Source organism: Cololabis saira, chromosome 18, assembly GCF_033807715.1.
Source record: "Cololabis saira isolate AMF1-May2022 chromosome 18, fColSai1.1, whole genome shotgun sequence".
Classification (NCBI taxonomy): Eukaryota; Metazoa; Chordata; class Actinopteri; order Beloniformes; family Belonidae; genus Cololabis; species Cololabis saira.
This window is the reverse complement of record NC_084604.1, coordinates 38194773-38208309: the sequence shown is the minus strand read 5'-3', so window position 1 is coordinate 38208309 and position 13537 is coordinate 38194773. Positions and strand designations below refer to the sequence as shown.

The 13537-nt window shown below is 40.8% G+C and overlaps 1 protein-coding gene across 2 annotated transcripts in view; it reads left to right on the top strand.

Moving 5' to 3' along the window:
* Window positions 1–13537, top strand: part of myt1la (myelin transcription factor 1-like, a) — a 121164-nt gene that overhangs the window by 83852 nt on the left and 23775 nt on the right. For both annotated transcript variants that reach the window (XM_061746342.1, XM_061746341.1), the window contains exon 12: window positions 9865–10089. In XM_061746342.1, coding sequence (XP_061602326.1) covers window positions 9865–10089 — 225 coding nt within the window. The remainder of the gene's footprint in view (window positions 1–9864; window positions 10090–13537) is intronic.

Below are 13537 nucleotides of genomic sequence, written 5' to 3'. Positions count from 1 at the left end.
AAAGCAGTGGTCTATGAATCAAACCCTGCGGGACTCCAGATGTTGTGATAGCCTGCTTAGGTTGACATAAACGTTTTTAAGATTGTTTTTAAAATTATTAATTATTTTTAGTTATATTTATCCATATTTATGGTGAACAACTAAGAGAGGAGAAACGTAAGAGAGAGACATTCTAAAACTAAATAAATGACATGAAATCAAGATGTAACTCAATTAAAAACAAGCAGAAATTAAAGCTGCAAGCAGCAATGAACGGGCCCTCGCACTCACGGCCACCGCCCCCCATAAGTATCAGAAATGACACCACCCACGACTTCCTATGTCAAACCATTGAAAAGTTATAGCAGAAAAAAGGGACAACCAATCAGAAGAAGGGGCGGGGCTAATTCAAGCCAATGAAGGTCAAGGACTCCATACAGAATCTGATGACACCACCCACGACTCTCTATGTCAAACCATTCCAAAGTTATAGCAGAAAATCGGGACAACCAATCAGAAGAAGGGGCGGGGCTAATTAAGGCCAACGAAGCTTAAGAACTCATTACAGAGTCCCATGACACCACCCACGACTCTCTATGTCAAACCATTCAAAAGTTATGGCAGAGAAAAGTATTCTAGGGGGCGCTGTTGAGCCGTTAGGCCACGCCCATTAATGCAAACCATGAAATATCAAATGTATCGCCAAGTCTGGCTTGCATGCAAAATTTGGTGACTTTTGGAGAACTATCAAATATGGACCAATCACATGAAGGCGGGGTGCGCCTTTTGGCGTCTAGCGTCGCCACGGTAACACTTTTGAAAGAGAAAAGTAATGCGTGGTGTCGGAGGATGGAGACGCACATTTTGATGTATAACACACCTGGGGGCACGTTACGGTTCGGGCTGAATTAACTGCCGAAGGAATGGCATAAATTTCGCCAAAATGACACAATGTATTAAAAATGGCCGACATTCTGTTCGGTTTCGGCCATGGCTCCAAGAGACTTTTCTTTAAGTTGTGCCATGATACAGGTGTGTAGCGATTTTCGTGCATGTACGTCAAACCGTATTGTGGGGCTTGAGGCACAAAGTTTTCCGGGGGGCGCTGTTGAGCCATTTTGCCACGCCCATTAACGCAAACCATGAAATATCAAATTTATCGCCAGGCCTGGCTTGCATGCCAAATTTGGTGCCTTTTGGGGAACTATCAAATATGGACCAATCAGGTGAAGGGGGGATGCGCTTGTTGGCGTCTAGCGTCGCCACGGTAACACTTTCGAAAGAGAAAAGTAATGCGTGTAGTCGCAGGATGGAGACGCACATTTTGATGTATAACACATCTGGGTTCACGATACGGTTCGGGCTGAATTAACTCTCGAAGGAATGGCATATATTGCCCCAAAATTACGCAATTAATTCAGAATGTTCAAAATGACCGACTTCCTGTTCGGTTTCGGCCATGGCGCCAAGAGACTTTTCTTTTAGTTGCGACATGATACAGGTGTGTACCGATTTTCGTTCATGTACGTCAAACCGTATTATGGGGCTTGAGGCACAAAGTTTTTTCTGTCGAACCAATCAGATGAAGGGTGGCCGCGCTTTTTGGCGTCTAGCGTCGCCACGGTAACGCTTTTGAAAGAGAAAAGTAATGCGTGTAGTCGCAGGATGGAGACGCACATTTTGATGTATAACACACTTAGGGGCACGTTACGGTTCGGGCTGAATTAACTTTCGAAGGAATGGCATAAATTTCGCCAAAATGACACGACTAATTCAAAATGGCCGACATCCTGTTCGGTTTCGGGCATGACCCCAAGAGACTTTTGTTTAAGTTGTCCCATGATACAGGTGTGTACCGATTTTCATGCATGTACGTCAAACTGTATCGTGGGGCTTGAGGCACAAAGTTTTCAAGGGGGCGCTGTTGAGCCATTTTGCCACGCCCATTAATGCAAACCTTTAAATATCAAATTTTTCACCAGGCCTGACTAGGGTGCAAAATTTGGTGACTTTTTGGGCATGTTAAGGGGGGCAAAAAGGCCTTCACTTTGTCAGGAAAATAATAATAATAATAATTAAAGCTGCAAGCAGCGATGAACGGGCCCTCGCACTCACGGCCACCGCCCCCCATAAGCATATAAGAAATGACACCACCCACAACTTCCTATGTCAAACCATTCAAAAGTTATAGCAGAAAAAAAGGACAACCAATCAGAAGAAGGGGCGGGGCTAATTCAGGCTAATGAAGTTCAAGGACTCCATACAGATTCTGATGACATCACCCACGACTCTCTATGTCAAACCATTCAAAAGTTATAGCAGAAAATAGGGACAACCAATCAGAAGAAGGGGCGGGGCTAATTTTCACCAATTATGGTCAAGGACTCAATACCGAGTCCCATGACACCACCCACGACTCTTTATGTCAAACCATTCAAAAGTTATGGCAGAGAAAAGTATTCTAGGGGGCACTGTTGAGCCATTAGGCCACGCCCATTAATGCAAACCATGAAATATCAAATGTATCGCCAGGCCTGGCTTGCATGCAAAATTTGGTGCCTTTTGGGGAACTATCAAATATGGACAAATCAGATGAAGGGGGGTGCGTTTGTTGGCGTCTAGCGTCGCCACGGTAACACTTTTGAAAGAGAAAAGTAATGCGCGTAGTCGCAGGATGGAGACGCATATTTTGATGTATAACACACCTGGGTGCACGTTACGGTTCGGGCCGTATTAATTCTCGAAGGAATGGCATGTATTGCTCCAAAATTACGTGACTAATTCAGAATGTTCAAAATGGCCGACTTCCTGTTCGGTTTTGGCCATGGCACCAAGAGACTTTTCTTTAAGTTGCGACATGATACAGGTGTGTACCGATTTTCGTTCATGTACGTCAAACCGTATTATGGGGCTTGAGGCACAAAGTTTTTTCTACCTGAACCAATCAGATGAAGGGTGGGCGCGCTTTTTGGCGTCTAGCGTCGCCACGGTAACGCTTTTGAAAGAGAAAAGTAATGCGTGGTGTCGGAGGATGGAGACGCACATTTTGATGTATAACACACCTGGGTGCTCGTTACGGTTCGGGCCGTATTAACTGCCGAAGGAATGGCATGAATTTCGCCAAAATGACACGATTAATTCAAAATGGCCGACATCCTGTTCGGTTTCGGGCATGACTCCAAGAGACTTTTCTTTAAGTAGTGCCATGATACAGGTGTGTACTGATTTTCGTGCATGTACGTCAAACCGTATCGTGGGGCTTGAGGCACAAAGTTTTCCGGGGGGCGCTGTTGAGCCATTTTGCCACGCCCATTAATGCAAACCATAAAATATCAAATTTTTCGCCAGGCCTGGTTTGCGTGCAAAATTTGGTGACTTTTTGGGCACGTTTAGGGGGGCAAAAAGGCCCTCCTTTCGTCAGAAAAATCATAATAATAATAATAACGCGCGAAGAATTCCTACAGATACAATAGGGCCTTCGCACTGAAGGTGCTCGGGCCCTAATAATAATAATAATAAAAATTCCTGCAAATACAATAGGGCCTTCGCACTGAAGGTGCTCGGGCCCTAAAAAGACAAATTCACAAAATTAGCCGTTATAGTATTGTATTGATGCAATGATAAAATGAAGGTTGCTCTAAAAATGAGAATGCAGGAAGAATTTAAAGAGATCTAGGTAGAAGTCAACATTGTTAAAGGAGAAAACAAGAATCAGTCTCAATTCAGACTTTTATTTTCTAAGGGATCAAATGCTTATTTCGTTGGCGCCTTAAAAAGATGACCAAAGTTCAGTTGTGCAAGATATTTTAGTTTTTGTCTTCATAGTTCTGGAATCACCCCAAGTTCGTAGTTGCGAGCTATTAGCAAATAAATCCGAGTGAAATCTGATTGGCTGTTACAAACAATGTTACTATAAATGTGTGATCTACCATTGGAAAGCAGTGGTCCATGAATCAAACCCTGCGGGACTCCAGACGTTGTGATAGCCTGCTTAGGTTGAGATAATCGTTTTTAAGATCGTTTTTAAAATTATTAATTATTTTTAGTTATATTTATCTATATTTATGGTGAACAACTAAAAATAGAGAGACATTCCAAAACTAAATAAATGACATGAAATCAAGATGTAACTCAATTAAAAACAATTAAAAGGAAATGAGCTGTTATAGTATTTTATTGATTCAATAATAAAATGAAGGTTGCTCTAAAAATGAGAATGCAGGAAGAATTTAAAGAGATCTAGGTAGAAGTCAACATTGTTAAAGGAGAAAACAAGAATCAGTCTCAATTCAGACTTTTATTTCCTAAGGGGTCAAATGCTTATTACATTGGCGCCTTAAAAAGATTACAAAAGTTCAGTTGTGCAAGATATTTTAGTTTTCGTATTCATAGTTCTGGAATCACCCCAAGTTTGTAGTTGCGAGCTATTAGCAAGTAAATCCGAGTGAAATCTAATTGGCTGTTACAAACAATGTTACTATAAATGTGTGATCTACCTTTGAAAAGCAGTGGTCCATGAATCAAACCCTGCGGGACTCCAGATGTTGTGATAGCCTGCTTTGGTTGACATAAACGTTATTAAGATCGTTTTTGAAATTATTAATTATTTTTAGTTATATTTATCTATATTTATGGTGAACAACTAAAAATAGAGAGACATTCCAAAACTAAATAAATGACATGAAATCAAGATGTAACTCAATTAAAAACAAGCAGGAAATGAGCTGTTATAGTATTGTATTGATTCAATAATAAAATGAAGGTTGCTGTAAAAATGAGAATGCAGGAAGAATTTAAAGAGATCTAGGTAGAAGTCAACATTAACATCAACATGTTAAAGGAAAAACAAGAATCAGACTTTTATTTCCTAAGGAATCAAATGCTTATTTCGTTGGCGCCTTAAAAAGATTACCAAAGTACCAACGTTTTTGTCTTCATAGTTCTGGCATCATCCAAAGGGATGTTACGTATCTCCTCTTAAACCAGATACGACTAAAATGCTGTCACTTATCAGTTGCAAGCTTTTAGCAAGTAAATCCGAGTGAAATCTGATTGGCTGTTACAAACAATGTTACTATAAATGTATGATCTACCTTTGAAAAGCAGTGGTCCATGAATCAAACCCTGCGGGACTCCAGATGTTGTGATAGCCTGCTTAGGTTGACATTAACGTTTTTAAGATCGTTTTTAAAATTATGAATTATTTTTAGTTATATTTATCTATATTTTTAGTTATATTTATCTAGTCCCGCGGGACTCCAGATGTTGTGATAGCTGAGCAGAGTTTGCTTCACCATTGTTTTTCCACCAATAATTTTCATTTTGTATTTAATTGAATGCATGAAATATAAGTCCCTTTTCCATTCTTGCTTTCTCTAAGCATTGACATTAAATCTGTGATCAGGTCTCTGGTTTAAGTGGCATGTGGAAAGCAGTGGGGAACCTTCGGGGCCTGCTATGCCTTCCGAGAAGGCCTAAAATTCATTCCCTATATCAAACCATTCAAAGGTTATTGCAGAAAATAGGGATCGACCAATTAAGGTGAAGGAGTCAAAACCGAGTCCGATGACACCACCCACGACTCTGTATGTCATATACCATTCAAAAGTTATGCCAAAAAATAGGGACCATCAAATATCGACCAATCAGAAGAAGGGGTGGGGCTAATTCTCACCAACGAAGGTCAAGTACTCAAATCCGAGTCCGATGACACCACCCACAACACTGTATGTCAAACCATTCAAAAGTTATCGCAGAAAATAGGGATCGACCAATCAGAAGAAGGGGCGGGGCTAATTTGCACCAATTATGGTCAAGGACTCAAAACCAAGTCCGATGACACCACCCACGAGTCTTTATGTCAAACCATTCAAAAGTTGGAAAACATTGTGAGAGACACAGAAGCCGGCAGATTCTGACAATCTTAATTTTACTCAGATATTCCTTAAAATGAGTGAGTAAGCTCAGTGCCCAGACAGAGTGAGATTCTTCTGAAGAAAACTTTTGATTACATTGCAGTCAATGGAGACCGAGACTGGTATTGACGCCGCCCTTGGCCCCCCCGTTTAATTTTGTGCATACCCCGCCTGTCAAAGTCACATTTTATGAATCCCAACACCTATGTCTACATTCTGACCAAAAATTATTTGTTTCCTTTTTACGGTTTGGCCGTGAGCTCGAGTTACAAATCAAAATTCAGGTAATTTTTAACGGCTTCTCACACTCTATCAACCGACATTCCGCACTCTAGATTTGATGAAAAAGTGATTTCCAGTCCTCGCTTGTGTGCTCATATTTTGAAAAGTGTACATCTTAGGAAAAAACTGTTTTTGGAGAGAGAAGAGAAGTTTTCCTCCGTTTTGAAGTTTGAATCACACTTCTACGTGCAGGTATGAGAGAGCTGGGTGACTCAGAAAAAAGGTGAATTTTTTTTTTACCTCCTCCCATCCACAGTAGGCTTTTGTGACATTCCGCGCTACACACATACATGGGAAAATCTCCCCATTAGATTGGAAATTTGGAAATGTTTTTGCACTTTGTGCAAAAACTATCTCTGCGATTGCTCTGAAAATCCACAGGACTGTAGTTAAATTCAGGGTCTACAACTTTCTCAATCGGTTCAGAATTTTTTGAGTAACGATGTGCGAGTGGTGAGGCCCCAAAGTTCTCTCAATGCGTTACGGATGGCCCAAAAAGCGCACGCTGAGGGACTAGTTACGCGCCGAAGTTTATACGGAAGTTTATACGAGGAGTGCCTTGTGCTGCGCACGAGGCACTCCTCCATTGCTATTGCATAGCTATGAAGGAGGAGTGCCTCTTGCGCAGCCGTGGCACTAATGATAACAATAATAAAGTATTCCATTTTTTTTTTATTTTTATCTCATTTAATTTAATACAATATATTTAACAGATTTTCTCTCATCTATGTTCTAAAATTAAGTTTACTGTCAAGTCCATGTCCTGAAAACCTGTTATCCAATCAGAATCGCCTGTCTCTATTAAGTACGGAAGAGTATTAGGGCCATGCAGGAGAGAAATATTAGAGAGGGGAACATTTTTCTTATTGTGCACTTCGAGAAAAAAGTCGAAATGTCGAGAAAAAAGTAAAAATGTCGAGATTAATGTTGGAATACAATTTCAAGAATAAAGTCAAAATTTTGTGAATAAAGTTGAAATTTCTGCTTTTTTCTCAACATTTCAACTTTATTCAAGAAATTTTGACTTTTTTCTCGACATTTCAACTTTTTTCCCGAAATTGTACTTTAAAATTAATCTCAACATTTCCACTTTTTTCTCAACATTTCCACTTTTTTCTCGAAATTTCCACTTTTTTTTCTCGAAGTGCATAATGAAAAAAAAAATAGTCCTCTTCTAAAATATTATTTTTATTTTTCTCCTGCCTGGCCCTAATACTCTTCCATAATGAAGGCCAGGTTAGCTGGCTCATTCATTGGTTAGGACTTCACGAATCCCGGGAAAGACCAAGCTACGTGTTTTGGTGTGGAGAGTGACGGGCAAATCGACCAATTGGTTTGATTTCAAGTGGGCGGGAATAAAACAAAAGATCATAGGCCTTCATGAAGTCCGAACATGTTAAACCCTTTGAATTCATAGTACTGTTGCTTTTTTCCGGGATGATTTATTTTCTCTGTGATGAGGTGAAAGCGGTAGTAGCTCACGGTTCGCCACTCGAGGAAAAGATGCAGTTATTGTGATATAAGAGTTTTAAGAAAGTGGCTCAAGAATCGAGCCTTGTTGGACTCCACAGCTCACGACGGTCTTAACAGAGGGACGACAATAGAGTCGTGATGTGGTTGTTACTAGGCCCGTGTTGAAATAATCGATTTTCCGATTCTAAATCGTTTCTCATATTATTTCCTAAAAATCGATTCGTATCTCTACAGATCCATTTTTCTTTTCATCATTATGTTACAACTTTTGGTATTATTTTGTTTATGCCCAAAAAGGAATGTTTTCTTGGACACGAGAATAACTGGTATGAAAACATTAAAGTTTTCAGTTAGAATTGCATACATTGTCTATATTTCATTACTTTATATACTGTCTTTGCATAAAATGCTAAAAACCAAATTCTCAAAAAATTAAAAACCGAAATAAAGGGAAAATGGAAAAAATGTAAATCATTAGCTGCAATACTTGCTGTTGAATCTCAATATAATACTAGTATAATATGTTGCAGAACTACAGTCATATAATTCATGCAACAGTTGAAAAAAAACAGTTTTAATAACTCTAACCTAAATCAATATTGGAATCGAATCAGATTGTGATAATCGATTCTGAATCCTAAGAATTGGAATCGAATTGATTGGTGACATTTGACTGGATCCCCAGCCCTGGTGCAAACCGCTCTGGACCGGATCACCTGAACAGACTTATCAAAGTTTCTGAGGGGGGAAAGAGTGGGGTCTTTTAATCTGAAAGTCCTCAGTGTCACTGTGGTAACCGTGGTAACGATTTGTATGTCTAAAGATTGATTTTTTTTCATCATTACATTTTCGACTGGTGAACTTTAATCCCGGTAGTCACGTCATTTAATTCACACATGCGTTTGGTGTGAAACTGTCAGCCAATGAACATGGTGCAGAAGAGCAGCGATAGCGTTAACAAAGCGCTGGTTTTGAAAACTCCTGAACTAAATGAACTTTTCTTTAGAGAAAATGCTGGATATTTCAGCTTAAATTTCTAAATGAAATATTAGTTTAATGAAGTTCATATTATCTATATTTACTATAGCTTGTTTGGTTTCTCTGTTATCAGACACAGTTCGTCATGACATACTGTACCTGAAAAATGGATGGTGCATCATGGGAAGCTGTGTGTCTAGTGACAGAATAGATTAGACAAGCTAAAATGATTTGTTAACTGCATGAGCTGTTGCAATTTCTATCTTTTTTTGCACTTTAAATGGATATTTATGTCTTAGTTATTTCACAAAAATTATTGTGAAATTATTATTAGGCCCCGAGCACTGACAGTGCGAATGCCCTATTGTATCTGTAGGAATTTGTATTTTTGTATATTTTTTTTATTTTTCCTCGTTTTTTGTTTTTTGACTCCCCCTAAACGTGCCCCAAAAGTCACCAAATTTTGCAGCAAGCCAGGCCTGGTGATAAATGTGATATTTAATGGTTTGCATTAATGGGCGTGGCCTAATGGCTCAACAGCGCCCCCTAGAAAACTTTGTGCCTCAAGCCCCACAAAACGGTTTGACGAAAATCGGTACACACCTGTATCATGTCACAACTTAAAGAAAAGTCTCTTGGCGCCATGGCCGAAACCGAACTTGAAGTCGTCCATTTTGAATTAATCGTGTAATTTTGGCGCAATTTATGCCATTTCTTCGGCCGCTTCTTCGCCCGAACCGTAACGTGCATCCAGGTGTGTTATACATCAAAATGTGCGTCTCGATCTTGTGACGAAGGGCATTACTTTTCTCAGTCAAAAGCGTTACTGTGGCGACGATAGACGCCAAAAAGCGCGCCCCCACTTCATCTGATTGGTCCATATTTGATAGTTCCTACTACTGCTATAACTTTTGAATGGTTTGATATAGAGAATCGTGGGTGGTGTCATCGGACTCGGTTTTGAGTCCTTGACCTTTATTGGTGAAAATTGCATGCGTGAGGGCCCGTTCATCGGTGCTTGCAGCTTTAATTTCACTAGTTATCTTACAGTCATTTAATTCAGGCAACAGCTCATAAAACATTTTTAATAACACTAACCCAAATCAATATCGGATCGAATCGAATCCTGATAATCGATTCTGAATCTTAAGAAATGGAATCGAATTGATTCTTGACATTTGAATGGATCCCCAGCCCTAGTTGTTACCAGAGATTCTCCTGCGTCTTGGTTCCCCAGAGTCCGGTTGACGACCTGGACGACAGCGGTGCGGTGGACGTGTCGGGCCAGCCCGGCGGCCCGGAGGGCAGCGGGACGGTGTTGACGCCCCTGCAGCCCATGTCCCCCCAGCGCCAGGCCCTGCTCAGCAGCCGCTGCTACCAGCTGACCGACGCCGACTGCTGGGACCTTCCCGTCGACTACACCAAGATGAAGCCGCTGGGAGACGAGCAGGACCACAAGGAGGTAACCGGAAGGTCCACCTCACCACGTCACCTCAAACCATACTCAAACATGGCTCTGCCACCAGAACTTTACTCTTCCTCTACCAGGAACCAATGACCTAAAGAGCCTACAATGTATAGAGCAGTAAACATACTGGAATAAGTTTCCACCACATTTAACCAGGATAAACAATAAAGCTAGATTCAAAAAATAAATTAAGAAAAGCAAAGCTTAGCAAGGAAGTCAGTTTTAGTTGGTTTATTCTTAAATTCTGAGTGTGTAAAATGGAATATTTTTTGTTGTTTGGTAATGGAGTATTAGGGCCAAACTAAGACAAAAAAAAAATTGGAAATTATGAGAATAAAGTCATAATATTATGAGAATAAAGTCGTAAAATTATGAGAATAAAGTCGTAGAATTGCGAGAATAAAGTCATAATATTACGAGAATAAAGTCATAATATTAAGAGAATAAAGTCGTAATATTATGAGAATAAAGTCGTAATATTATGAGAATAAAGTCTTTTTGTTTATGCCTAAAAATGTTTCGTTGGACACGAGAATAACTGGTATGAAAACATTAAAGTTTTCAGTCATAATTGCATAAATTGTCTATATTTCATTACTTTATATAATGTCTTATAATGTCTTGCTTAAAACTAAATTCTCAAAAAATTTGAAACCGAAATAGAGGGAAAACGGAAAAAATTTGAACAGAATGTGGAAAAAAATAAAAGCGATTTCATCCGTCCTTACAGCATCATTAGCTGCAATACTTGCTGTTGAATCTCAATTTAATACTAGTATTAATATGTTGCAGAACTACAGTCATATAATTCATGCATCAGCTGAAAAAACAGTTTTAATAACTCTAACCCAAATCAATATCAGAATAGAATCAGATCGTGATAATCTATTCTGAATCCTAAGAATTGGAATCAAATTGATTTGTGACATTTGACTGGATCCCCAGCCCCGGTGCAAACCGCTCTGGACCGGATCACCTGAACAGACTTACCAAAGTTTCTGAGGGGGGAAAGAGTGGGGTATCTTAATCTGAAAGTCCTCAGTGTCACTGTGGTAACCGTGGTAACTGGGGATGCTGAGCAGCTCTCCCCAGCAGGCCCAGGGCGCCCCCATGTGGCCGGAAGCGGCGCTGCGGCCCTCAGACTCAGCAGCAGGTCCAGATGAAGGAGTCAGGACTTCCTGTCCGGCGTTCTGGCGATTTTTGCTGCCCTATCAAAAAATGCTACCCAATGGTTTTCTTCCTTTGTAGAGCTACAATTTTACTGTGTTTTACTCCCTAAACCACTTCCTTGTCTCTTGCCAGGCCGTCATTGTAAATAAGAATGTTCTTAATGACCTGCCTGGTTAAATAATGACGGAATGATTATCAAATAAAGCCATAGAATTGTTTTTTTTCTTTCTCTTTATTAGGAATGGGTGATATTTTACCGTTCACGATATACCGTCAAAAAAATTCCTCACGATAAGAATTTGTATCTCACGGTAAAAACGATAAAAGGAAGGAAGGAAGGAAGGAAGGGAAAAAAGGAAGGAACGAAGGAAGGAAGGAAAGGGGAGAAGGAAGGAAGGAAGGAAGGAAGAAAAGAGGAAGGGAAGAAGGAAGGAGAGAACAGGAGGAAGGAAGGAAGGAAGGAGAGAGCGGAAGGAAGGAAGGAAGGAAGGAAGGAAGGAAGGAAGGAAGGAAGGAAGGAAGGAAAGGGGAGAAGGAAGAGAGAAAAGAGGAAGGGAAGAAGGAAGGAGAGAGCAGGAGGAAGGAGGGAAGGGAAAAAATGAAGGAAGGAAGGAAGGAAGGAAGGAAGGAAACAAGGAAAGGAGGAAGGAAGGGAGAAAAGAGGAAGGGAAGAAGGAAGGAGAGAGCAGGAGGAAGGAAGGAAGGAAGGGAAAAAAGGAAGGAAGGAACGAAGGAAGGAAGGAAAGGGGAGAAGGAAGGAAACAAGGAAAGGAGGAAGGAAGGAAGGAGAGAGCAGAAGGAAGGAAGGAAGGAGAGAGCAGGAGGAAGGAAGGAAGGAAGGGGAAAAAAAGGAAGGAAGGAAGGAAAGGGGAGAAGGAAGGAAGGAAAGGAGGAAGGAAGGAGAGACCAGGAGGAAGGAAGGAAGGAAATGAGCCAGAAAGAAAGAAAGGTAAATTCCCGTTGATGAGGTTTTTGTGTAACAAACATGGCGGATCTGAGAGTGAGATAGATTTATAGTTACAAAGGTGGAGTTGTATTGGTATTTTTTTATCGTTATCAGGATAAATGCCAGAAATTATCGTGATACATTTTTTAGTCCATACCGCCCATCCCTACTTTTTATCGTATAATGTTCACAAAGTGTAATGCAATTCATGTCATGGGTAGTTTATTTTGAAGGATCAAATACTCAACATCCCAATTTATCAATTTTACATCAATATTTCAGGGGTAGCATCATTTGATAGTCCACTAACATCCTATCAAATAATGCTCCCGTCACTTAATGCACTCAGGTAAGAGATTTTTTGAGAGAAAATGAGAAATCCAGGCACGGGAATCATCTAAAATGATCTCTGCTGGCTTGTATATATATAAGTATATATCTTCTTAAGGATTTTGAGGATGTTACTCACCGTTAACATCAGCGTGGACTGAAGGGATGCAAGAAATGATGGGCGTGGCAATCAAACTTTGAAAATCGACCATAAAGTAGCAGTTCTGCTCGGCTAGCATGGATCGACGGAACACCGGCGCGGTGACGTCCTGACAAGTAGAACAGGACGGATCATCTGCACACAGATCCCACATCACGCGCAGCAACCCATGCAGCAAATTGCCACAATCGCCTCCTCGGGTTGGGAGCGCCGGAGTGAGAGGTTTTAATCAGGAGAGTAATTTCACTCGTTAATGAAGCACAACATTGCAGAGGAGGCCGCGCCCGCAGCGCGGAGCCTGATGGGATTCTCTCCACACGATCCTGAGCGATTTCTGATTTCTGCTCCCGACAGGAGGGGGGGGGCTGCAGCTTCTCCACCACCAAAGATCCGACCCGACCTCCAACGGCCCCCTGGAGCCGGGCCCGGCACTAATTAGAGCTTTATCTGACGCTGAGCCAGCGCTCCGGCACGGTGACATTACTGCCAGTAAAACCCATCAAGACAACAGGAAAGAAAGGCAAAACAGATGACAATGTATGACATGGTTAGCTAAGAGAGGATGGGCCAATCCCAATACACCCCCTACTTTCTACCACTAGCCCTAAAAATGAGTAGGGCCCTTGTAATGTTCCCTAGGTATTGGGACACCACTTACTACGTCACTGCGTGGTTTACGTTCGGGTACGTAAGTGACTGCGTAGTTACGTTTGCACATACGTCACACCATATCAGGAAGCCCAGAGATAAAAGCTGTTTTAATTTCCGCTGTAGCGCTGTTAATATGACACTTTATTAAGTTTTTTATATTTTTTCAGGCGTAAAAGTAACTGTTA